Below are 26,356 nucleotides of genomic sequence, written 5' to 3'. Positions count from 1 at the left end.
TATATTTCAAAAAAAAAACCCTCAGTCTCTTTTTTGTTGGGGATAATTCAGAGGGAAATTCCCAGGTGTCTACCACGGCCCATGTTTTGTTAGCTCAAAAATGGAAAGCGAGCGAGGTCCTAACCAAAAAAGAATGGCAACTTAAACTGATGGAATACGCGCAGCTTGCAGACTTAACTTATAGAATAAGAGAACAAGAAGAAGGCATGTTTAAAGAAGACTGGAAAATGTTTACTGAATATATAGGTGAAAATTGTGTTTATTTAAAAACAGTGGTAGCATTGAGATAAATTGAACAGTGTAAATAAGTTTTGATGGATGTAACAATGGAATATAGAATGGTTTAGTTCATGTAAAATATGCAGGGATGTATGGTATGCAAAATGAACCACGGAAGGAGAAGAATGGAAGTCATTGATTTAAGGTTGTTTAAATGAATACTTTGAAATGTAATTTAGAAAATTTAATTAAAAATATTTTAAAAATGGAAAAAAGAGAGATACACTTATGATCCTTACCCTGATAATTCAGCACACACGTACTTTGAACCAAGAAAATAAGCATACCAGATTATAAAACATCATATGACAAGCCACCATATGGTGAATTTCAAAAATAGTAATTTGATATTGCCTGGCTGAAAATTATAGCAAAATGGAAGAAGGTCATCCTGTTCATGATCCTACTGTGAAATCTCACCTAGTCTCCCCTTTTCTCTGTAGAAGACCTGGTTATTCAGGTAGATTAAAAAGCCTTTTTAAAAACATGTCAAATCGAGAATGCTTAATGGCAGTAATGTTTAAATGGACAATTTTGTATGTCTCGAGGCCCTTCACTGCTCTTTTGTTAATTCAGCCCGCAGAAAATATTAAGTCCTGCTGGGATTTGAAGCGATAGATTTGACTGCCTGGGATATCTCTGTAAAAATGTTAAAACCATTATGTTGATATGATTGCTTATCAGAATAATGCTGTTCAGCTACTGATAATCTGTCAGACTGTAGTCTGCAGAATGGGGCAAAATATTGTTTATGTCTAGAATGTGCTATAGCTAAACTGGCATCTCCAAAATTTTTGGACTGGATCTTCCAACAGTCCCAGCCAGAAAAGGAAAAGTTTTTTTGGGTGATAGACAAACCACGGGATTTGAGGGAAAGGGGCATGATATAGCACCACTGTTTTATAAAGGCCTGCTTGGAATGAATTGGTTTAAACACATTTTTAAAGAGGTAAAAAAATAAAGAGAGGCGGAGATGGCCTAAATAGAGAAAATGTAGCACCAGGACTTTCAATCACCTCTGTCTAAATTTTACAATTTAATTACAGCAGGAGGAAATAGGTCATCCAATTTAGATATTTAACTGCTAGTCTTGAATACCTTACCAGGTACCTAGGTTGCCCAAATAGGACCAATTACTCTCATAATAATTGCAGGTCTGAAATTAAAGGCTTGGTTAAAGCAGGCTCCCGAGGCCAACATTTTGCACCTGGAATACGCACTCTTCTGAGTTTCTACAATGGTAACAAGCAACGCGATGCACTAAAGTAATACATGTTGTGAACATCCCTTAACTGACATATAAACTAACAGTGGGAGTATCAATGAACCAGAAGACTAGATACGATTCCACTGAAATGTCTCTAAGCAATAAAAGGTATTCATTTAACTTGCCAGTAGAACATAGCTGTCAAGTGTCCCTTATTTGAAGGGACAGTTCCTTATTCCAGCGCCATGTCCCGCTGCTGTCCCTTATTGATGGATGTCCCTTAAATGTCCCTTAAATGATGTCCCTTAAATTTCAAAGGAAGCAGCTCCTCTCCCTCCCTCCCTGCCGGCCAGGGAGGAGGGAGGCTCCAACTGTGCTGCTTGGCTGTGTTGCTCACCCAATAAGAAGTCTAAGAACGACTGGGGGGTGGAGCTTGCATGCCTTGTGTGTGGCTAGTTAATGCAAGCTGAGGGGGTTTTTGAATGCTGGACGCCATTTTGTTGCACGTGCTGCTGCAAACTTTGCAGTGCAAAGCCAGGCCGGGGAGCCATCTTAAGTTGAGGCTGCATAGGCCTTGTGGTGCATGTGATTCAGATTCTATTCAGTTGAACCTCTGGTTACAAAGTTGGTTGGACAGTGTTCTCGAAGCAACCAGCATGAGTTTGACCAGACTTGATAAGATTTTTTTTCTTGATTTCCCCCTCTAAAAACTAGGTGCGCCCTATGGTCCGGTGCACCTTATGGAGCGAAAAATATGGTATTTGGCCCACACCAGCAAGGTCAAAGTTGGGGGTCTTGTCATCTGGGCAGACAAGGACCTCCATACAACACTGCCAAGGCCTGCGCCCCGGAAAGGTCAATTCACATGGGAGGCAGCAGTTATGAGTTAGCAGTCTCTGCAGCCACAGCAGGCACTGTGATTCTCCAGCGGTTTGACTTCACCAGTGGCGCACTCCATTGTCTCTTGAGACAGATGGGTGCCAACAACAGCAATATAGTTTGATCCTTAGAGCCAGATTTCTTGGATATATTACAGATCATCTTTGAGCGACAGAAAGTGAGATTTTGAAAAAGTGAAGTGTCCAGCGGATGTTTTTGGAGAGGGAACAAAGTTGGCTTCCTGTGCACAATCAAGTCCCAGCAAGCTGTAGACCCCACATGGTTCTGTGTAGCTTGTTAGTTCTCTTCTAGTTCTGAAGCTACCTGGTTTGCACTTCGCAAACTAATGTGCAGGTCGGAATGCAGTTACCATTCATTTTGGAGTTATCAGAGTATTGCAATGTATATTTCAGCTCCAAAAAATAAATAAATACAAATCTTGTATAAAATCCACATATTAGGATAAAACACATCTAGAAATGCAGACTTTTAGAGAAAACCAGATTAGAAATTCATGTTTGTGGATTTTGATTGTATTTTCTCACCAAAATTAAATTCATACGTAAATATGGGGCTTTTTTTTGGTATAGATTCTTTTAAAAATCACAGATTAATGCAAAAATGGGATGGAACGGACTTATGACTGAGTGCACACAAAATTGACAGAGGTCAGAAATAGATCAACCTATCCATTCCTAGTTCTGAGTTATCTCTTCTCACTCACACCAGGGATTCAATGAGTCAGTTTGGAGTATACAGGCATTATTGCCAATGTAATATTATGATCATTTGTCTTTAAAGATGCCAGTTTTCCAATACTCTTCAGGCCTGGGTAATTTAAGAGAATCTAGGCTCTGAACCAAACTGTCACCCCTACACACTTTGAATTGCAAATGTCCTTTGCAAGTTCAAATTGAGAGAAAACGGAATACAGGCTTTTCAGCTTTGTTTTATAAGTGAGAGACAAAAAAGACAGATTTGCACACACACAAAAATGCTTTTTAGCAGAAACTAATTTTATCATTTCTGTTTAAAGATGGTATCACTGATATCTAAACCAGGAAATGGCAATGAGCACAAAGACTTTAGGCACTAGCAAGACACAATCTTTTGGCTTTCAGGACATCAAAAGATGGGATATGAATAATGTCATATCAAGGAGCTTCCGTAGATCACAAGCTCTGTTAATTTCAAAGTAATAAATGCATTCAGCTCTCCGATATTGATCTTTCATTACTAATAATGATGGATGTGAACTATTGGTGGGCATTCTTTTTCCACCCTCAGAATAAGCAAAGAACAGAAACTGTCCTACAAATTGAACATTGGAGTAGACGTTCTTAAGTCTTAGCTTAAACTTGTACTGCTTGTGGCCAAAGGCCCTGCAAAAAATAAATAAATCCAAAATCCACCGAAAATGCTATGTATGTGAAACATGGTCAAGAAGAGGCAGACTCAAGGATAAACACAAAACAAGGGATAATTAAAACATTCAGTATAACAAACAAAATTTAAAAACCCCCAATAAAAACAAAATGATCATCATATCAGGGCATCACTATAGCTATCCCTGTATGAAATTCTAATGGACCCATCTCACATGCTTAAATAAATATACCTGGGTACTTACAGCTACAGTGGTAGCTCGGGTTACATACGCTTCAGGTTACAGACTCCGCTAACCCAGAAATAGTACCTCGGGTTAAGAACTTTGCTTCAGGATGAGAACAGAAATCGTGCTCCGGCGGCGCAGCAGCAGCGGGAGGCCCCATTAGCTAAAGCGATGCTTCAGGTTAAGAACAGTTTCAGGTTAAGAACGGACCTCCGGAACGAATTAAGTACTTAACCCGAGGTACCACTGTACTTAGGAAGCTCCCCCCACCCCTCTCCAAATAATATGTTTTCCCAAGAACTCTCCCTTTCTTCTGCAAATAATTGCCCACTTCAGGCAATCAGATTAGGGGTTAGCTTGTGATCTGAAGAGGGGCCACAGTGTGGTGTCTGTTCGCTCCATGACCTGGAAGGCATACTTGTGACATGGGGAGCCTCCTGTATCTGAAGAGGTTAATCTTTCCATGTATAGCACTTATTCTGTTTTATAAAACCACCTTCTAAAAAAAGAAAAAGAGAACTAGCTCATAAGATAGAAATCACTATGTACATCTTCCTAAAATACCATCCTGACTCCAACAATGCCACCGTGCTCCTTTATTTCCTGGGGTGGTGTGGTGTAAGGGATGAGTATGGTTGCTCACGAGTAAACAGCCAGGACTCCAACCTGCCTTTTTGCAGGTTTTATTTGGTGCAAACTATGTACAGTGCTGACACCCAAAGTTCATGACTACCTCAGTCGCAAGCAGATTCCGAGAGTGTGCTTTTCCTGTGTCGCCCCCCCCAGCATAAGAACCTCGACACGCCCAGTCTCCACCTTTTTTCCTTACGCTTGACAGCCCTGCCAAAACTAGGCGATGGAAGTTGCATCTCTGCATCCCTATTTGTCTCCCTGGGATCAGTGTTGGGGCTCGCAGGTAAGTCTGTGAGCCTCTGCCTCCCCTCTCCCCACCTTTCTTCTTACGTTTCCCCTGAGGCTTTGCTGACACCCGTCTCTGACGAAGTGTTACTGCTGATTAAAGTGGGAGGCTCTCTGTACGTCCCTCCCTCCCTCCCCCCTCTTGATGGCAGTCCCCTGACAGGTGGGGAGTGAGAATCGGTTTCTTTCTCCTTTCTCTAACCAGCATCAGGTGCAGAAACAACCTCTGGAACCCCCACTGTCTCTGAAAAGGCTCACAGCCTCAGGGGCTTGAGACGTCCAGCATCATTCGTTTGTTTACTTGCTGCATCTTCCGCCCAGGTCTGCAGACTCATCAGCGTGTCAAGAGGCTGTAAGTGCTCTGTTTCCGAAAACACAGTGGGGCTGTGGCAGTGATCTGGAGAAAAAGCGCCTGTCAGGCTGAAAGAACACGCTTGCCTGCCAGAAGCCAGCCAAGCAGAGAGAGCGAGGCTCGGAACGCCCTCATCCCATTATGGGCAGGAGCTATTCACTGCCACCCTTCACCCTCAGCCTGCCATGTCTCTAAAACAGAAGAGTCCGTGGAGACCCAAAGAGCGGTGCCGTTATTTTATTTCCCTGATAGCACATCTCCTGAGAAATCCAAGTTATTAGACCAGCTAATAGACGCCGCTTACACTGTCTTTTGATCTTCAAAGTGTCTCTGAGGCAGAATAATTGACACAAATCTATACTAGTAATTAAACCAACGAGTCCTTTGCAATATATATGGGGAATTATAGTAACCACTGCCCATGACATAGGGGACATGAGCCAGTTCGGATCACGAGTTCAGCTGCAACTTTTGCAGTGGGGAGAGTGTCGTTCCCCACCCCTACTTGTGGAGGCTTAGAACCATACAGGAAGGTGCAAATTAGGTTAAGTTTGCCTCCTCCATCTCTAGTTGCAGGGCCCTGCAGTCCCTTTCAGCTGGATTTTCCACAACAGGTGAGAAAAAACTGAAGAGAGCTCGGGCATCCTTTCGGTAAGGGTTGGCTAACCTCCAAGTCAAGGGGCTCATCCAGCATCCCAAGCAAATAATTTATGTTGCCCTCCAAGATCCTACAGGTGATTGCAAAAAGAAAAGGAAAGGGGAGTGGCGGGAGGCACCCGCTGGGGAACCCCCAGAGGAAGAAGGCTCAGAGCCAGGGGATTGGTGGTGGGACAATGGTGAGTGGTCAGAGGGAGAAGAGGGGGCAGACTGGGAGGAGGAGGTGTCAGAAGCTGAAGAAGCAACAGGGTTTAGTGAGCAGGAAGAGGCTGTGGCAGAGAGCAATCCAGACTCAGAGGCAGGAGAGGAGGGTGGCCAGCAGAGATGAAGCAGGCTGCTGAAGAATCCAGGGAATCCCCCCTGGTCTCCCAGAACATACAGAGAAATGAAGAGGGTGGGGCAAAGAGAGATAAGACGAAGGAGCCTCAGGTGGCTGCGGAAGGACCCAAGGGAGGAGAAGCCTTAGAGAGCAGTGGAAGGCAGGGAACTTCAATCCTCACAACTGCCTTGCTGTGGCAAGACCTACTGGGAAGAGTTGCTGCAATCGCTAGGTCTGAGTTGTTTTGGTTTCTTTGAATAAAGAGTTCACTGACACCAGGTGTTTTATTGCTGAACCAGCTCCGGCTCCTGACAAGTGGGCACAGTGCAGAAGGGTGAAAATTGCCCCCTCTCTGTTGATCAGCTTGATTGTTTGATGAGAAAAAGAGAGGGCAATAGCCCTCTCCCTCAACTGATCTGCATAGATCTTGTGTGCACATGCAGTGTGTGTCTGTGTGTTGCTGTCTAGACCTGCCTTCAACCAGGAATGGACACAGTGCCTCCACCCCAAAACCCCACCCCACTGATGCTTACTTATCTCTGGGCGGAGAAGGAGACCTGCAGCTCCAGAATCAGATTCCAGAGCTGAGCCCAAACTCACATTAAAACTCCAGGGTGGTTTTAGATCAGGCTATTTTCTCTTTGTATTAATTCACTTGACCTGAAGATAACCCTTTTCGTGTGAAAGGAGGGCATAGGGGGAACAACACAGCCCGATTGCTCTAATATTGTTCGGATTTTAGATAGATCAGTTTTTGAGCAGCATGCCTGCAAAGCTCATTGACACACGTAGGCCCCTTATTTTTGCTTTCTAAAATATTTCAATTCTGTTGGCTTAAGTGGTGTTACACCGAGAGACCTTTTACAATATTATGCACAATCATTAAGGAAATGCACTGCTGTGTGGGTTTCAATTCAAACTGCCAAAGCATAAATAATTCTGCAAGATGATGTACTTCAAGTCAAAGGAGTGTGTGTGTGTGTGTGTGTGTGTGTGTGTGTTTAGTGGCAGTCTTTAATTTCAAAGTTTTTAAAGAGATTTTTTTTAAATAGGAAAAAAAAAACTTGTTCCACACTTGATAGAGACCACCAACCTTCAGCCTGCGATCCTGATCTCCGCTGCAGAGTGAATTTACAGACACCTTAAATGACTTCCAGGCTGGGTTTAAGTTATTCATCACCACCTATGAATGAGAAGAAAAGGACTATAAACATATTTCAAAACCAAAATGCTAAACACCAATAATTATCACTTGCAAATGAAGTTCTATTATCACAATTTTTTTTTAACTGAGCAAAAGAAACAGTATCTTTAGGCATTATTCATTTTTTTGTATACTTTTTGTGGCTATATGCTAGGCAATAAAGTCAACATAATATTGAGCATGCTTCTTATTATGCTCTATTTGATAATTTATTTTGTCCACGGGGCCTAGTTTAAAGGACTCACCCTATATATGAACAGAGAGAGGAGAATTACCTGTTGCCAAAGGAGTTGAAAGCCTATGGTAGGTGGTACATGTTTCAGGTGAGGGAGCTACCTGCAAGCCTATACAGTGGTGCCCCGCAAGACGAATGCCTCGCTAAACGAAAAACCAGCAAGACGAAAGGGTTTTCTGATTTTTTAGTGGCTTCGCAAGACGAATTTCCCTATGGGCTTGCTTCGCAAGACGAAAGCCCATAGGGAAATCTCCGGGGACAGCAGGGAAGTGCAGCGTGCCTTCTCCTCTGTTCCCGGACCTGTCTTGAAGACTTGCGGTGGGAGGTAGGTTTTCCTCCCCACCGCCAACATTCAGAAGGCTGTTCTGAAGGCTGGCGGTGGGAAGAAAAGCCCTTCTCCCGCCGCCAGCCTTCAGAAGAGTTCCCCCAGTTCCCTCTTAAGCAGAGCGCCCCTCGCGCGGAGCAGCAGGCTGCTATCCGCAGCTTGGAGAGCCCTGCGGGGAACTCCTGCAGGGCTCCCCAAGCTGCGAATGTCTGCCCCGTGCGAGGGGCACTCTGAAGCAAAGCGCCCCTCGCGCGGGGCAGCAGGCTGCTATCCGCAGCCTAGGCAGCCCTGGGGGAACTCTTCTGAAGGCTGGCGGCGGGAGAAGGGCTTTTCTTCCCACCGCCAGCCTTCAGAAGGCTGTTCTGAAGGCTGGCGGTGGGGAGAAAAGTCCTCCCCCCGCCAGCCTTCAGAAGAGGTCCGGGGACAGACTGTCCCCGGACCTGGTCTGAAGGCGGTCTCCATAGGAACGCATTAATTGATTTTCAATGCATTCCTATGGGAAACCGTGCTTCGCAGACGAAAAACTCGCAAGAAGAAAAAACTTGTGGAACGAATTAATTTCGTCTTGCAAGGCACCACTGTATAAGCTTTCCCCTTGGAGCAGCTCAAGAAGGCCAATGCTTGCTAAATAGCATGGTATGTGAGGAGTGAAGAATGTCTATCTCATTTGGAGGAAATAGTAACAAATGTCCCTCAAATTGACATTTCTGGCTCTGAATGCGACTGGCGATGCACAGAATAATGGCTACTGGTGGCTATATATCTGTTTGGACCTAAACAGCCACCTCTCACTGAGGTCCAGCACCAAGGGCCTTCTGGCGGCTCCCTCGCTACGAGAAGCCAAGTTACAGGGGACCAGGCAGAGGGCCTTCTCGGTAGTGGCACCTGCCCTGTGGAATGCCCTCCCACCAGATGTCAAAGAGAAAAATAACTACCAAACTTTTAGAAGACATCTGAAGGCAGCCCTGTTTAGGGAATCTTTTAATGTTTAATAGGTTATTGTATTTTAGTGTTTTGTTGGAAGCTGCCCAGAATGGCTGGGGAAACCCAGCCAGATGGGTGGGGTATAAATAATAAATTATTATTATTATTATTATTATTATTATTATTATTATTATATCTTCATCATCATCATCATCTCACCTTGACTACTGAATCACTTCTGTGAGGGAACCTTTTGGCTGCTATGAGCGCCCTTCATCAAATGCTATATATATTTCAGAGTACTGTTGGCAACAACATAGCTCACTATTGTGGAAACACTAGAATAAAGATGGATTAAGAAACAAGGGGAGAGAAAGCACCCACCACCCATCACTTTAAACGTACAACTTGAGGAGCCTCAATGGAAGTCTTGAATAACCTTCCCCAAATGATCACGTGAGCAGGGAAATGGAAAGAGGTGGGCCGCTAATCATTTGTGACGTGACTGGTACTATCCAATACGTGGCTGCGACCCTGACATAGCTACATTCCCCCCAGCAACTGCACCATTTTGTGCATTACTATTGCTTGCTTACTTCTCCTGAGTCCAGGCACATGCTTAATGTGCTACTGAAGCGCAGGACTGCTGACGTGACAGAGCAGAATGGCAAAACTGCCTCTTCTTTCACAGAGCAATGCCCAAGAGGTTTTTATTTCCCCCTCCCATCCACCTTTGTTTAAATCACTTCTTTGAAGTCTAGTCTCCTTTCCGAGTGGAATGAGGGTGCAGAAACACACCCTCCCAATTAATGGGGTACTGCTTTCTTCCCAGACCAGAGCAAAGTGATTCCTTTTGTTCCTGTTCAGCAAGGCTACTTCTCTTCAACTGCATGGGGACAGGATATTATGCGAGTCTTGCTGGATCCATGCCACCAGTAGTCATGAGTGGTTGGCGTGTCAGGCAGTGCCACAGAGGAGCATGCACACACACATACACCCCAACACTGGCATCACTGTCACTTAGTGAGACTGAATTAGCTCTGCTGGCATTCTTGCACAGTCCCTGCACAATTCTTGTAAGCAGCAACAGTGCCATTGTCCAGAGGGCAGCCCCAGCACACAAGACACTGGTAAAGCACTAAAAGTCTAGCACATGGGTAGGCAAACTAAGGCCCGGGGCCTGGATCCGTCCCAATCGCCTTCTAAATCTGGCCCGCGGATGGTCCAGGAATCAGCATGTTTTTACATGAGTAGAATGTGTCCTTTTATTTAAAATGCACCTCTGGGTTATTTGTGGAGCCTGCCTGGTGTTTTTACATGAGTAGAATGTCTGCTTTTATTTAAAATGCATCTCCGAGTTATTTGTGGGGCATAGGAATTCGTGTCTCTTCAAAATATAGTCTGGCCCCCCACAAGGTCTGAGGGACAGTGGACCGGCCCCCTGCTGAAAAAGTTTGCTGACCCCGGTCTAGCAGTTTATATTATTTCAAAAGACCCTAAATCTCCCCCACAGCAACCAAAATTATAAGCCTACCGGGGCGGGGGGCACAATAATGCAAAACGAAGTAAAAGCGGGTTGCTTTCTAACATCCTATAAAGTTTGACTTAAGTAAAAACAAAAAGAGCCCTCTCTTCCTTGTCATAGACAGCTGTGCCCAGCTGAGTTCAAAACGGGCTCATTTCTCACCTCAGTCCTGTGGACAAGCTGCTGAGTGGCATCATCATTCATCCGGAAAATTTCCAGAAATGGATCGGATTTGCTGAAGAAATCCTGAAATCGAAACATGTAGATCGTTATTCTTCCAGGCTTATTTGATTTTATCCACACAATCTCTCTGCTCCCCTCCTGAAGGAAAATGAAAGTTCATTCCATTGTAGAGTGACATTACCAAAATATATCAGAAGAGGAAGAGTTGCATAAAATTTGCATATGCTTGTTTATGTGCACACCTGTATGTTTAGAAATAATTCCTATAATTTAAATAGAAGCACATTGCATCTCACCATAGTGAGATCAGTGTGCCTTCTCAGCCTGCTAAGAGGAAACTTCCAGGCCCCTGCTCTCCCTTGGTCTGGTTTGTTATCTTGAATGCAGCCTGCAACTAGGTTGCCTTCAAATACAGGATTATCCTCTGACAGACCTTGGAGCAGAGGACACAACTCTTCCCAGTAGGACACATGACCACACTATGGCCAAATCTGTACCATGCATTTAGATGCCCCACGATACAACTTTAACTGTCATGGCTTCCCCCAAAGGATAATGGGAACTGTACTTTGCTAAGAGTGCTGAGAGCTGTTAGGAAAGAACTGTAGCAGAGCTACAGTTTGTAGAGTGTTTTGTCAATCCTTCTTCCTAGGGAATTCTTGTTCTCCTCCAGCACTCTGATGCTGGAAGAGACTCTTGAGAGTCCCATGGACTGCAAGAAGATCAAACCTCTCCATTCTGAAGGAAATCAGCCCTGAGTGCTCACTGGAAGGACAGATGGCTGAGGCTCCAATACTTTGGCCACCTCATGAGAAGAGAAGACTCCCTGGAAAAGACCCTGATGTTGGGAAAGATGGAGGGGACAAGGAGCAGGGGACGACAGAGGACGAGATGGTTGGACAGTGTTCTCGAAGCTACCAGCATGAGTTTGACCAAACTGCGGGAGGCAGTGGAAGACAAGAGTGCCTGGCGTGCTCTGGTCCATGGGGTCACGAAGAGTCGGACACGACTAAACGACTAAACAACAACAACAGGTAACTCTTTGGGAATTGAAGCTCTTTGGGGGGATGAGAGCGATCTAGTAATTCTCAGCACCACCAACTCCAGGATTCATGACTGTTAAAGTGGTAAAATAGTGCTTTAAATGTATGGTGTGGATGTGACCTGTTTCTCTTTAATCTCTGAGTAAATATGCCTGCTTTCTTCCGGGTGGCCCTGATTTTGACTTACGGTGGATGGCAATCCAATAGGACAAAGGCCTCTGTCAGAGAGGGTTCTAGATGTGCCTCTCTAGGAGGTGAGAGTCAAGTCACTAGGATGGGAGTGTGGCAATATGTCCTACTTTGCGAACAACCCTTTATTTGAAGGCTGCATCCAGTTATTTTTCAGTTGCTAAATCTTCCTCACATATAGCCAGAATCCTGCTTCTGAACAGAGTAACCTCCCACCTTGCTGTTTTTCAGTTCCAGAAAGCATCATAGAACGTTCAGTCATACAAATACCAGATTTGTGAAATTCTTCTGCTTCCAAAGGCGAGGATTCATGTGAATTTGACACCTGCACAACGGCACATCCATATGGAATGCCCACACCAAAGGCAACATTATGTGTGTGGGGAAGAGGAGAACACCTGCTCCTTCAACCATAGGGTGGCTCTCAATCTGTCCCTTCTTGTCAGGTTTCCCATGACTATAAATTGCAGCAAGATTCGTAGCACTATTTTCAGGTTCGTTGAGACTCGGTATTGTTTAACTCTGGCCTTTTAGTGCAAAAGAATTGCCTGCTTGTATATTGATTTCCAGTATGAAGGCTGCTTCACCTACAGGGCTGGATTCAGACTCAAGTCATAGCTAGAGTAGACCCACTGAAATCTATGGAACTTTATGGCTAAATCTGGATTCAAACCATATGGCAGGCTCCGCCAACCTGGTACACTCCAGACACTTTGGACTACAATCTCCCAGGATTGCTGGGCGGGGCCAATGAGAGTTGTAGCAGAGGCGGATTTAGGGAAGCACCACTGGTCCCACCCCCCTGGATGCTGAGCCGAGGGGGTACCTTCCCGCCTCCTTCCCAAAGCCTAGTAAGCCCTTGCTTTGAGAAGGAAGTGTGAGGGCTCTGTCAAGGTCCTAGAGTTCCCCACCTCCTTCCCAAAGCCTAGTTAGCTTTTGGCAGCTTTGGGAAGGAAGGGCTCTAGGACTCTTCCAGAGCCCTTACACCTCCTTACACTGCCTTGCTTACCCAGCTTTGGGAAGGCAGCTTTGGGCTCAGTGGGGGGGGGGCATCAAGTTTTGGCCTTGAACAGTGGCAGACTTTGGGCTCTCAAATTTCAATGGCACCTTGTGCAATGCTAAAATTTGTGAGTAGCATGCTGCCACTGTAGAAATAAATTAACTTAAGATCACAGGAAGCTGCCTTATCCTGAATCAGACTATTTGGGCCATCTATCCCAGCATGGTCCCAGTATTTTCCAGTCCTAACGAGAGATTTTGAGGATGGAACCTGGGACTTTCTGCATACAAGACACATGCTCTGCTACTGAGCTGAGGTCTGCAAGGAAGTCCAGTTACATTTTCTGTAGAACGTATTTATGAATTTGATCCCAAACTAATTAAAGCTCATTCTCCTTTCCCCCTCCCTCCCCTTAAAAGGCAAGACTCTAGTGTAGTGGGAAAACAAAATATGTTTAGCCTGGTGGGGAATGTTGATATACAATATGATAAGCCGATGTACTGGACCAAAATTTAAATAACAGAAAATAAGAGGGCTCACCCTGGGCAATTTGAATTACACACTCATCTTTAATAATTAGACTCTGCCAAGGGAGAGGAGAGGAAACTAGGATGCATTGTTTCATAAAAGCTCTTTAAATGCATAATGCAAACACTAATTATTTATAAAGTAATGTTATAAACACAGCTTCTGATACTATTATTGCCTGGTAACAATCCAGAATAACTCTTGCTTAAGGAAATATTTTTCCGCTTGCTCTGATTCAGCAGATCTCCATTCAATGATATTTCCAAAATGTTTATTAAGATGGTAAACTGGGCCTAATAGCATGTTCAATTTCATTTTGTTGTGCCACAGCAGGAGAAGACCTCTTTATAGAAATAAAAGGTTTAACAGCATTCTAGTTTCACAATATTTTTATAACTCTGTCAATAACAACATACGTATGTGTATATGCCAAACATATACAATTCTCTGGGAGGATAGGCATGCAAATATTTTATCATAGGTTTATCGTGGATTTTAATTTGGCATTGAAAGTATTGTTTGATGCCCATTCAAGCGAGCTTGAGAGAAAAGTGTTTATTCTGTCGTACTGCATAAAGGCAGAATTAGGTACTAGGTACAAAATAACTGCAAAGTACACAGTATGGTGTAGTGGTTAGAGTGTTGGACTAGAACCTGGGAGACCATGGTTCAAATCCTTGCTCCACCATGAAACTCACTGGGTGACCCTGAGCCTGCCTTTTTCTCTCAGCCTAACCTACCGCACAAGGCTGCTGTAAGGATAAAATAGGGAAGAACAGAACAATGTAAGCCTTAAGCTCAAAGGAGCAAAGGTGGGATAGAAGTTTCATTAAATTACATTAAAATCAAACATGTAGTCCTTATTCCTACGTAGTTTATTGTGTACAGTTACAAACCACCGTGGAAAACTACTTATTTATCTGTTGCCACTTTTGCTGCCATCCTGCTAATTTTGACTACCATTTTCCATACAGTCAACTCACAACTTGTGCACCTTTAACTTTTACGATCGCAGCTTTACACGTTTGGTGGTGGGCCACCCGAAATCAAGCACAAATTAAGCACACGCAAGGTGGAGAGATTTAAAGCTCTTTCTCCATCAGATTTTCCATGCACAGAAAGAGCTCTTAAGTTCTCAGAGTTGCTTGCTTGGTGCTGAGAGGCTTTTGCGAGACCTCGCGTGGCTGTCCAAGATCTTGCAAGAGCCTCCCTAAACTTGCGCGAGACCTTCCTATTTCCCAGCAGGCAAGGCTTTTAAGTTCTCCACCTTGTGGCAGGCTCTCTCTGCACAGCAGCTTCAGAAAGTTGCAGGTGGTCATACCGGGTTGGCGCTAGGCTTGTTCCAACAATACACAATTTTGACCTTACACGCAATCTCCAGAGTGTAATTCCCGCAGAAGTTGTGAGTCAACTGTATTTCCATCCAGGGAGATGGACACATAGAAGGCCACCTCCAGGTCTGAGGAGACTCCTGGCAAATTGGATCCTGGTGAATCCGATTGACACCAGCAGGGCTTACTGGCAGTGGGTAGTAGAAGCACCAGGATCGACGACGAACAACTTTGAGTTCCCTGCCATTTAAAATTGCTCATACTGCTCTGACATAGTGCCACCAAGGGCATCATGGTAAATTTAAAATGGTGGGTGGCTTTCAGGCCAATCGCTGCCATCAGATAAACCTGCAGCTGAAGGATCAGGCAGGTGGGAGGGCCAAAAGGGGCATCAGTATGAGGGGAGAGACTCCATCAGGCAAGGCTTCCTTCCACCTGCCTTGCCCCACTCTCTGCTTCTCAATGTGTATTGTATTGTTTTATGTATTGTGGCTTGCCATTGTTAATTATAGTTTAGATATTATTGTAACTGTTGAGTGGATTTCTGTTTAACTTTTATATGTCGATATTATTATTTTATACTATTCTAATGATTGTTGAAGAGAAGAGAAGACTCCCTGGAAAAGACCCTGATGTTGGGAAAGATGGAGGGCGCAAGGAGAAGGGGATGACAGAGGACAAGATGGTTGGACAGTGTTCTTGAAGCTACAAACATGAGTCTGACCAAACTGCGGGAGGCAGTGGATGACAGGAGTGCCTGGCGTGCTCTGGTCCATGGGGTCACGAAGAGTCGGACACGACTAAACGACTAAACAACAACGATTGTTGAATGATACTTTTTGATGGAGGTTGCCTATTTTAAAGTTATGTCTTATTATCACATTTTTGTATTGCATTAGATTGTTATAAGATGTACATCTTTCGTTTCTTCAGCTTGTAAACCGCCTTGAGTATTGTAAGATAGAAAGGCAGTATACAAATTGAAAATGATGAAAATGATGATGATGGCACAGAGTTGGGGCATTTGAACCACAGCAGCTGCTTTGGATGATGAGCGCCTATGTTTGCTCTTTCCAGGCATGCTCCATGCTTTAAAGCTCAGTGACCCAGGCCCGTCCCCCAGTCACCTTTTCTTTTGCTCCAGAGGATTCCCCACAAAAACACTCTCTTTAAAACTCAATGGGAGCAAGTAACCTATGAAAAACATGAACTGACATTTGCTCCGATTGAACGCCAAAGAGCAGCGTTTCGCGGGGGAAACTCCAGGATAAAAACAACAACAACACACAGACATACCCGGGCACAGAGTTTTTATGTAAGTGTGGACCTGTGCATGGAAAGGGTAAGGCAAAAGGGAAGTGTGGATAAGCCCTCTCTCAAGTTCTTTGTTCTGACACAAAGGTACACAAGGCTTTTCTTTTCTCTCTCTTTCTCTTGCTCATCCCTTCTTTTGGGGTGCAGAGCAGCACCCCAAAAGGAAGCTGCAATTGCTGGGTAGAGTGAGAAGGAGACTCCCACCACCTTATTTCTCCTAGAGCTTTCTCTTCCCCTAAAAGAAACCCATTTTCAGTCAGATATCTACAATGCCAACCAAGGCCTATGAAGACAGGTAAGCCTACGTTACTCAAGATTAATCTGCCCTGATCCTGAATTATCATGTAATAGTCTTATTTTAACAAAGAATCCTTTTACATAGCCATAATAATCATGAGGGTGCATTACTCTGGGCATTTACATTTAAATGCTTGTAAAAAATCTTCCCTGTGTGAAACAAGTGAGAGCTGCAGCAAGATAAGGCAGCATGAAGCATTCTGTGACATTCTCTCTTGTACAGTGGTACCCCGGGTTACAAACACCTCGGGTTACAAACGCTTCGGGTTACAAACTCCACTAACCCAGAAGTAGTACCTCAGGTTATGAAATTTGCCCCAGGATGAGAACGGAAATCGCGCGCCGGCAGCAGGAGGCCCCATTAGCGAAAGCGCGCCTCAGGTTAAGAACGGTTTCGGGTTAAGAAAGGACCTCCAGAACGAATTAAGTTCATAACCCGAGGTACCACTGTATCTGGCTTTGCATTTCACCCCCACCCACCTGCAACATACAGCAACCACTGAGTGAACTCAGTTCTCATTGGGATGTGTGTTTGGGTTTCCACCTTGGTGGGCAAAGGTTCCTAAAGATTGTATCTCCTGCAAAACATGGGGCTCCCCCAATCCTGCTGCTACCTATCCCTTGTGAGATAGTAGTGCTGTTTTGGCTGTGCAAGCAATGGCACTCACGGCTTGAACATCAGAATTAGAGAGATGTCTGTTCTAGCCTATCCATTTTCCTAAATGCAGTGAAGGTTCTTCTCCAGGGTGGTAAGCAGGTAAGCATTCACAAACATTCTCCAGTGATACAATCTTGAGAGAGCTGTACCGCATGATTATACAGAATGGGTAGATTGGCTTTTATTCAACTGATGGAGAGAGCTCATCTGCCGAACACATTAGCACAGTCTTCTAAAAAAAACAACACCACTGGTGCATATTCTCCTCTGTTTTGATGTTCCTTGTAAGGCTGTGGAACTCCTGTCTCTCTGCTCCTGATACATACTTGGGATCAAATCTTCTGAATGACCTTAACAGCTATAATGTTAACTCTGCCTGCAAGGGCATTGTTTTCGCCAGATTATAGAGTACATTTTTGGAAACAAAGGAAAATCAGCTAAGGGTGCACCTGCTCTTTTGTAATTTGGGGGTGCTTTTCAAAAAAATATATTTTTGGCATGACCACCAGAACACAAACTACAGCTAACAAGCCTGCTATAATTTTGTGCTGTGTGGCTTCGCATGCGTGTGTGTGTGAAAACGCTTAAATTTAGCCTCTCAAACTCCCTGCCAAGGAGTTAAATATAATAGGCAGGTTTTCAAAGGAGATTGAGAACTAGTAGTTCTCTCCCCAATGAAGCACGATTCACCTTTCAGAGGAGAGGCAAAACCAAAGGTCCTGGATAGTTAGAATGATTAAAGATCCCTAACTTAAGGATGCTATTAACCTTTGCACTTTAGTCAAATTACAAAATCATTACACTCTGCCCACCTAAATATTTCTGGCAGTTTTAATTAGATTTGCTGCTACTAATCATATGCAGTCTTTGCAGGCTAATGCTGTTCATAGTCATAATCTCCCCCAGGTGAACAGACCTTCTTCCACCGCTCCCCGCATGGTTTTACTTTCCTGATTGCCTGCAATCTTTGACTGCAAGGAACAGTGTTTAAGCATTTACACCTGGACCTCAAGATAATATAGTTCCACTGAATTAAAATGAATGGTCTCAGTACAATAAGCAGGTGCACAGAGGCAGGAGCAGTTCATAGGTTGAAGGATATGAGCCTCAGCAATGGAGTCAACCCTGTGCACAGACCTCCAGGCTGGTACCAGGATTGAGAGGGTCCTCCATTCTTAAGGAAATCAGCCCTGAATGCTCACTGGAAGGACAAATCCTGAAGCTGAGACTCCAATATTTTGGCCACCTCATGAGAAGACTCCATGGAAAAGACCCTGATGTTGGGAAAGATGGAGGGCACAAGGAGAAGGGGACGACAGAGGACAAGATGGTTGGACAGTGTTCTCAAAGCTACCAGCATGAGTTTGACCAAACTGTGGGAGGCAGTGGAAGACCGGAGTGCCTGGCGTGCTCTGGTCCATGGGTCACAAAGAGTCGGACACGACTAAATGACAACAACATGGCAGTCACCCTCCATATCTCACTAGTGGTGGCAGTGGTAGACATTTAAAAGTCTCAGAGTATTCACAATGCAGCATCACTCCTCAGCATTATGGGATTTGTTTTAAAAAGTGGTTCCCAAATCTACCACTCAGTGTGGGGGTGGGGGAAATGTCAGCACTAGTAGGCCCTGCAGCTGGCACCCCAACAGCTGCTCTTCATCCAAAATGGAAAGAGGGGACCTGCTATTCGCCAGGTGCAGCTGGACTAGATTCCCCATCATTTCTGACCATGCTGCCTGAGACTGATGGGACTTGTTGTCTAACAATATCTGGAGGGCCACAGGTCATTACTGTCTCTGTCCCCCAGTTGCTACATGAGAACTCATAATTATAGAAGGGATACCTCCCATTAAGTTAAATGAGGAATTCTCAGTTATTGTGCTTATATGATCTATTAGCGTAACTGGACCGAAAAGAGTGATCTGTGTAGGTCAAACCCAGCTGCCAACATTCTTAGCTGCACACAAGCATGACCGAGGAACAACCAAGGTGGTGTTGGTAGAAGCAGGTGTATTTTCAAAGGTTGTGGTCATTGGGATTGTTCAACTACCAAACCAGTGGCCCCATCAAATGCTCTCCTTACCTTTTCCCCACATACATGAATAGCTGCAGTCCACTCCTATGTGTACCTAGAAACATTGCTGTCTTAAACCCCCTCTGATCCTTGGTGGCTCACTCCACACTTATTGGAAACTATTGTGTGTGTGCGCATGTTAAGAGCATTGTGTCCTGTCTCCCCCTACTGATCTTTGCAACACCTCCACCACTCATAACAATGAGAATTTTGCTAGCGCTGTGCAGACATTACAGTACAGAGAAATGGAGAATAAAGTTTTTCCATAGAATAAGGACTGTTTGGTTAAATGAGCAAAAAAGTTGTGCCAAACACACACAAAGGGAATTATATTCCCTGTTGCCTGATATGCGCAGCTAGGAAAACCTTCCAGAAAAACAACAAAAACAACAGCTCAGACTCAAAACTATTCCACGGAGTCCCTAAATTTATAATTTAAGGCATCAATCTGGAATGTTATGTCTTTGAAGGCTTGTAAAAAAAGCCAACTGATGTGATCGGCAGCATTTTAAATACATGAGGTCTCAGCATAATTGAATTGTCTTGGTCTTAATTCCATTCCATTGGGATTCTCTTTTTTTAATCTAATTACTATGCAACTTGAAGAAAGCCTTATTATGAGCATTGATTTGAAATCTCTGATATGTTTAATAACATCAGCATTCCAAAAATAGCTGCAGCAGGGGATGTCTGAGTAAAACTCATTTGTCTGCATTCTTATGATGTCTTTCAGTCAGGTTAACATCAAACTGCTGGCTTACCTTGTCATCCAATTTCCGTGCACTGAAGGAAAGCTCAACATAGTCATCGTTGCCAGATAATTCTTCAGCAATCACCTAGGTGAAAAGTCATAGATAAGTTTAAATGGAGGAGGGGTGGGGGTGGAATTAAATCTGGAACAGTGCCATTTACTAATGTGCCTTCATGAAGTTGCTGCTTATGTAGTGAGCCCTGTGAGGCTGCAGAAATGTGACAAATGTGACAAGGAGGCTCACCTGATGCCTTTGTTAAATATCTTTAGACGCCAGGAAAAAAACGTCCAGCTTCTCCCAGGCCTTTGGTTAATTAAGCCATCTATGTCCGTTTAAGCTGTGTGTAAGGAGTGGTGGTTTTTGCTTTTGTTACTATGCATTTTTGTGTTTCTATACTGTAAACTGCCCTGTGATTCTCAGATGAGGGGCGGTACAGAAATTTAAAAAATGAATGAATAGAACTCCATTGCCAGAAATGAGGCACAAATGCCAATATAATTTAAAGCTGGAGTATCCCATTTCTGGATTCTTGGGCATCACTGTTAATTCAGCCCTGGGGACACACTCCACTGTCTCTCAAGACAGACAGATGCCAACCAAACAAGGGCACCACTGCTCACCAGACAATGAGCTGAGAGGATGGGGCAGAAGTCTATTTCGTCCATTCTGACAGAATCACGTTGAATAATAAATCTCTTATCCTAGCAATAAGGGCTTCGTGGTGTGGAGAATACAGACTTACACATAGCTAAGCAATATCTTTACAAGCACTGTCCCGAGAGGGAGACAACGTTAAAGTGTGACCCCACTCTCTCTCACACTCATGTACACAACTTGAAACTTTTTTTAAATAAAAATGTTTCAGTGAAATTGAGACTGATCCCCCTCACCCCTGTGTATAAGGTAAAGGTAAAGGGACCCCTGACCATTAGGTCCAGTCGTGACCGACTCTGGGGTTGCGGCGCTCATCTCACTTTATTGGCCGAGGGAGCCGGTGTACAGCTTCTGGGTCATGTGGCCAACATGACTAAGCCGCTTCTGGCGAACCAGAGCAGTGCACGGAAACGCTGTTTACCTTCCCGCCGGAGCGGTACCTATTTATCTACTTGCACTTTGACGTGCTTTTGAACTGCTAGGTTGGCAGGAGCAGGGACTGAGCAACGGGAGCACACCCCATTGTGGGGATTCGAACCGCCGACCTTCTGATCAGCAAGTCCTAGGCTCTGTGGTTTAACCCACAGCGCCACCCGCGTCCCTCCCCTGTGTATAAAGGTAAAGGTACCCCTGCCCGTACGGGCCAGTCTCCGACTCTAGGGTTGTGCACTCATCTCACTTAAGAGGCTGGGAGCCAGCGCTGTCCAAAGACACTTCCGGGTCACGTGGCCAGCGTGACGAAGCTGCTCTGGCGAGCCAGCACCAGCGCAGCACACGGAAACGCCGTTTACCTTCCCGCTATAAAGCGGTACCTATTTATCTACTTGCACTTAAGGGTGCTTTCGAACTGCTAGGTGGGCAGGAGCTGGGACCGAAAGATGGGAGTTCACCCCGCCGCGGGGATTCGAACCGCCGACCATACGATTAGCAAGTCCTAGGCACTGAGGTTTTACCCACAGCGCCACCCGCGTCCCTATCCCCCTGTGTATAGCTGCATATAAAAAAATATGTGTTGTGTTGTAGGGCTGGGCGATAATCAGTTTTTCAACACTGTGATGTATCACCAGCCAAACTTCGCAATACATTGCAATGTTGAAAAGCAGAGGAAGGAACAAGCTGCATTGGGCCTCAGCAAGAGCAATGGTGATTTCACCCTGATGCCTTGCAGGACCAGGGCTGATGGAGCTCGTTCCTCCACGTGCCAGGCAGTGGCTGGAGTCTGTCCACTGACAGCACCCAGCATGGTGAGCGAGAAACGAGCTGCACTGGCTCCGGCGCCTCATTTCCCCCTTGGTTTGAGGGCCAGAGCGCGATGGGGCCTTCACCCATGATATGCCACTGAGTGAAGTTGCCATGGCACTCTGGCCCTCAAACCGGTCCTGGGCGATGTATTGATACATCACCCAGGCCTAGTGTGGAGAAAGGGGATCAGGAGAAGTTTTTCTTCCTTTCTCATAATACTATGGAAGACTCAGTGTAGACAAACTGAGTCAATTTTCCACACACTGCAGAGGTAAACTATGGTATCTGCTCCCACAAGAAGGAGTGGTACCTACTGTGACGTTAACATATGAGAGTGCTGGAGGTGAAATAGTTAAACAACTTACCCAATCAGAACCCAAGGGGGTGGAGTCAGAGGGACTATAAAACCAGCTTTGAGAGGGGAGTTCGTTGGGAGTTGGGTGGTTGGTTGGAGTGGGAGTGAACTGGGATAGAGTCTGTGGGTAGGTTGAGTTAGTGTAGCAAAATAAGCTGAGTCAGGAACAGTTAGGAGCCAGGAAGACAAGTAAACATCTGAGAGGTGGTTTAGTGAGTGAGAGCAGGTAGCGAAAGTTATAGGTCTGGATAGGCACCCCATGATTGTAATTGACCGATACTGTTTATGAAACCACACGCTTGTTAAACTGCAATAAACAAACAGAAGTTTATGTTCCAATTTAACCCTGACTGGACTCAGTATTGTACCAGGTAGGGCCTGGGTGGTGGCAGCGAGAAATAAAGTGGTGGCACAGGGATCAATAGACGGTGAAACCTCTGGGGACCCTGTGTGATCACCACACCTACCAACTTGGATGGCTTTTAAAAGGATTAGACAAATTTATGGAGGGCAAGGCTATCAACTATCACTAGCCACAATGGCTATGGTCTCCCTCTACCGCCAGAAGCAGGAAACCTCTGAATAATTTTGGGGGTCGCAAGTGGAGAGAGTGCTCCTGCACACATGTTCTGCTTGTTGTTTTGCCATCAATATCTGGCTGGGTGCTGCGACAACATGATGCTGGACTAGATGGGCCTTCGGCCTGAGTAAGCAAACACTGGCAACTTCTACTCCTGTTTCCATATTTGCTGAAATTCTCCCACCTCCCCAAGTGTTTCTGCTCACTTATTTGTTTTAGACAAGTCACTGAACATTTGACTGCTCCTTATAATCTAGACAAAATTACTCTTCCAGGCTCACTGACCAGATGATTCACGCTGATCTCATTTGTTTGATGGGTTTCAGGTCCATGAGATACATTTAACTAGGTTACAGATACTGTCAATATAAATTTTAAACCCCATTAAAATTTTCCTGAGTTTTTAACATTGTATTTTGTGTCCACATGCCCATATTATAATGTTGATTAGATAATTCCTCAAGTAATGGGAAACTAAAGAAAATACCTTGGGTTGTATCTGGACTTGGGTTGTAGCGTTACCTATGTATACACAGAAGTCCTATTGAATTCTAGGGTCTTACTCCCAAACAGAGTTAGGGTTGAAATCTAAGTTGTTTATACTTTGTTCCTATTGAAATTGGTGCAGATTAAGTTCTTATTGATCTGTCCCACTGATTTCACTGAGACCTAGTACAATTAAATTTCTGTTGCAACACACTAAAACTGCTAACCCTTTGCAAGCTGGTATATGAAGATTACATTAAAAAGTGCTCATTCATGAGTCTGTTTTTTCCCCCTGTTTCCCTGTTTTCATTCTGTGATTTAAAAAACATCAACAAACCCACAAAACTCTATTTAATTTTTGCATTTGTATTTAAATACATTTTTAAACAATCTGGGTTATAGTCAATGTAAGGAATATTGCATCTTTTTTATTTATAAAAAACATCCTGAGGCAAAAGAAAAGCTTATTCAGATGGACCTACCGTTATGGAAGATTTTCCTGCCGTGTTGCCATGTTTCAATAAAGATTTTGAGAGTTTTCTCTGTGAAACAATCTGCAGGAAATGATAAGAGAGGGTGTTAGAAAATGTATCTAGGTTTGTGATGTAATTTTCCTCTCAGAAATGTATGCACATGTCTCACCAAATAATTCACTAAAACAGAGATAAAGTAATTCCACAGGGCAGGAGATCACAATCTGGTTTTAAAGATGAAGGATTAGTGAATGATCTCAAAATAGTTCTTGGACAGAAACTTAGAAGAAACCTAGAATCAAGGTTGCAATTCTGAACACACTTGTTAGGGAGGAAGCTTCAACTAGTACAGTAGAACTTACTTCTGGGCAAAAAAATCCAACATGCATATAGGATTGTTGCCAACTCTGTGACAAACGGGCTTTTCAGTTGTGGCCCCATTTGCGGACTGTGTTTACCAGAGAAGCAATGACTAGCTCCTTCCTTCATAGACAGTTTTTTTACTTGTCAGGCTAAGACATTTGAATTAACTCAGGCTTTGGGTGCTGAAGTTAGCCATTACTCTTTTGCTCATCTTTTTGTGGGGTGGGGTAGGACATACCATTTTTACTGTATGGTTGGATGAGCATTTGGGGAATTTTATATTGCATGCTGTTTTTAATTTGGTTTTATTTGTTTGCATTCCCTGGTAAGTCATTCTGAGTTTTTTTTTTAACAAAGCAGCAAGCTGAGGTAAACCATCATCATTTCCCATGTTCCTGCAGTGCCTTGGTGGGCACATACTTAACTTGTGTCTGTTGGGGGGGGAAAGCAGGTATAGATATCATCATCATCATCATCACCATCATCGTAAAAACAATAACTTTTCAAGTGAAATGGATATCATTTCTAGAAGCTGAAGAAAAGGTGAGCAACCACTTACAGTGGTACCTCGGGTTACATACGTTTCAGGTTACATACGCTTCAGGTTACAGCCTCCGCTAACCCAGAAATAGTGCTTCAGGTTAAGAACTTTGCTTCAGGATGAGAACAGAAATCGTGCTCCGGCGGCACAGCAGCAGCAGGAGGCCCCATTAGCTAAAGTGGTGCTTCAGGTTAAGAACTGTTTCAGGTTAAGTACGGACCTCCGGAACGAATTAAGTACTTAACCCGAGGTACCACTGTATTTACAACCTCAGAACTTTTTTTGTCTGAGAGTGTGGGCTCATGGTGAGAGGGCAAAAGACTTTCTGAAACTGCTCCTGTTTTTGTTCTAAATGGCTTTTCTTTGTTATCTATGTCATTTTAAATTGTGATTGATATTAATGATGTATTCTTAGTTTTAGATTTTATTATTTATGTGGAAATTGTTTTCCATTTGATTGTGTACATTTTGATGTGTTTTATTTATTGTGTATGACTTTTGTGATGTTGGTAATTATGTAAATCTTGTTATGTTGTAAGCCGCCTTGAGTTTTAACTGTGGAAAGGCGGCATCTAAATAAAATGATGATGATGATGCTCCCTGCTCACCTTTTCAGTCATCACCTCCACCTGTTTCATAGTCTGGGCAGCACCAGTGATAAACATCCTGGTGGTCCCCATTTTCCTCTCACAGGGCATTGCCCTCACTCTGATTTGTCAACTCATGGCATCACCATGAAGCCAAATGAGAGCGAGGGCAATGCTTCAGAACATCCCAAACAGAACAGCACAAATGAACCCTTGATTCTGGAACTAGGAAGAATGGCTTGCAGCTGACAGACATGACCTGGCACCAACACCTCTTGTTTGGGAAACCAATCAGTGGGAGATCATACATTTTGGTCATGCATCTACCTGCAGCTACTCCTGCCTTAAGCCACAGCCTCCGAAGCATCAAATAAAGCAGATATTGCTGCTTTTTGGATTCAGTGTCTGCCTGCATGGCTGGAAGATCTAGGTACCCTGTCAGTCTGCAAGCTGTTACAATTATCTGTCATATGCTCACTTAACTTCTTAGGGGGGGGGGACATGATTGGCACCTATTTTCTTCTCTGGCGACTGTGCAATAAATCAAAATGTGCCACAGCTTCAATAGTGGAAGGAAGAACACTATGAAAAAGGAGGACTGGAAAGCAAAGCTTCATTTATGAGAAGCAAATATCAAATGCAAGACCAACTAAAATGTTTGGGCTAGCTTTAAAAAAAGAGCTCTGTCTCTTGCATTTGAGTACCCATTTTTGTCTGAGCTACATTTTCATGCTTCTTTTTTAAAAAATAGACAAATGGTATGCAAAATGTTTTGCAAAAATATTATGTGCATAATGCATGTAAGAGTCAAGCCCCAACGTGATACTAAGTTTCTGCAGCATCATTTTAATGTGTAAGTATTTTTATACAGTGATATGCTCTGTTGTATGTTTCTGCATACTTTCAAGAACCCGGAGCATATATGCAAGCAATAATACACATAACAGTGTATATAATATGTGAGAATGGGTCATATTGTTAATTGAAGTGGTAAAAAATAATAATACTTCTTGCTGAAATCAAGGAACAAGACGTGAATTAGAAAAGCATTGTGTGGATTGGCTTGACATTGACATTTTCAGAAAATTCTGTCCCTGCTAATGATTTTCCACCTCTACCTTCACAACAAATTTGTAAGACAGTTGTGCTGAGAGATAATAATAATAATAATAATAATAATAATAATAATAATAATAATACCTTTATTGTCAATATACAATCTGTGTATAATGAAATTAACTGAGCCTCCCTCCCCAACACTCAATCTC

At 43.9% G+C, this 26,356-nt stretch overlaps 1 protein-coding gene and 1 long non-coding RNA gene across 6 annotated transcripts in view; both read right to left on the bottom strand.

The window, feature by feature from the left end:
* Nucleotides 1-26,356, bottom strand: part of CPNE4 (copine 4) — a 246,331-nt gene that overhangs the window by 50,938 nt on the left and 169,037 nt on the right. For all 5 annotated transcript variants that reach the window (XM_083578069.1, XM_083578073.1, XM_083578070.1 and 2 more), the window contains 4 exons: nt 23,607-23,678; nt 19,817-19,891; nt 10,599-10,682; nt 7,317-7,406 (listed from right to left, as the gene is read on the bottom strand). In XM_083578069.1, the coding sequence (XP_083434195.1) occupies nt 7,317-7,406; nt 10,599-10,682; nt 19,817-19,891; nt 23,607-23,678 (321 nt within the window). The remainder of the gene's footprint in view (nt 1-7,316; nt 7,407-10,598; nt 10,683-19,816; nt 19,892-23,606; nt 23,679-26,356) is intronic.
* Nucleotides 1-26,356, bottom strand: part of LOC310745633 — a 233,552-nt gene that overhangs the window by 94,047 nt on the left and 113,149 nt on the right. The gene's annotated exons all lie outside the window — the stretch shown is intronic.

Source organism: Podarcis filfolensis (assembly GCF_964270895.1).
Source record: "Podarcis filfolensis genome assembly, chromosome: 12".
NCBI classification, from domain to species: Eukaryota; Metazoa; Chordata; class Lepidosauria; order Squamata; family Lacertidae; genus Podarcis; species Podarcis filfolensis.
This window is presented reverse-complemented; position numbering and strand designations above follow the sequence as displayed.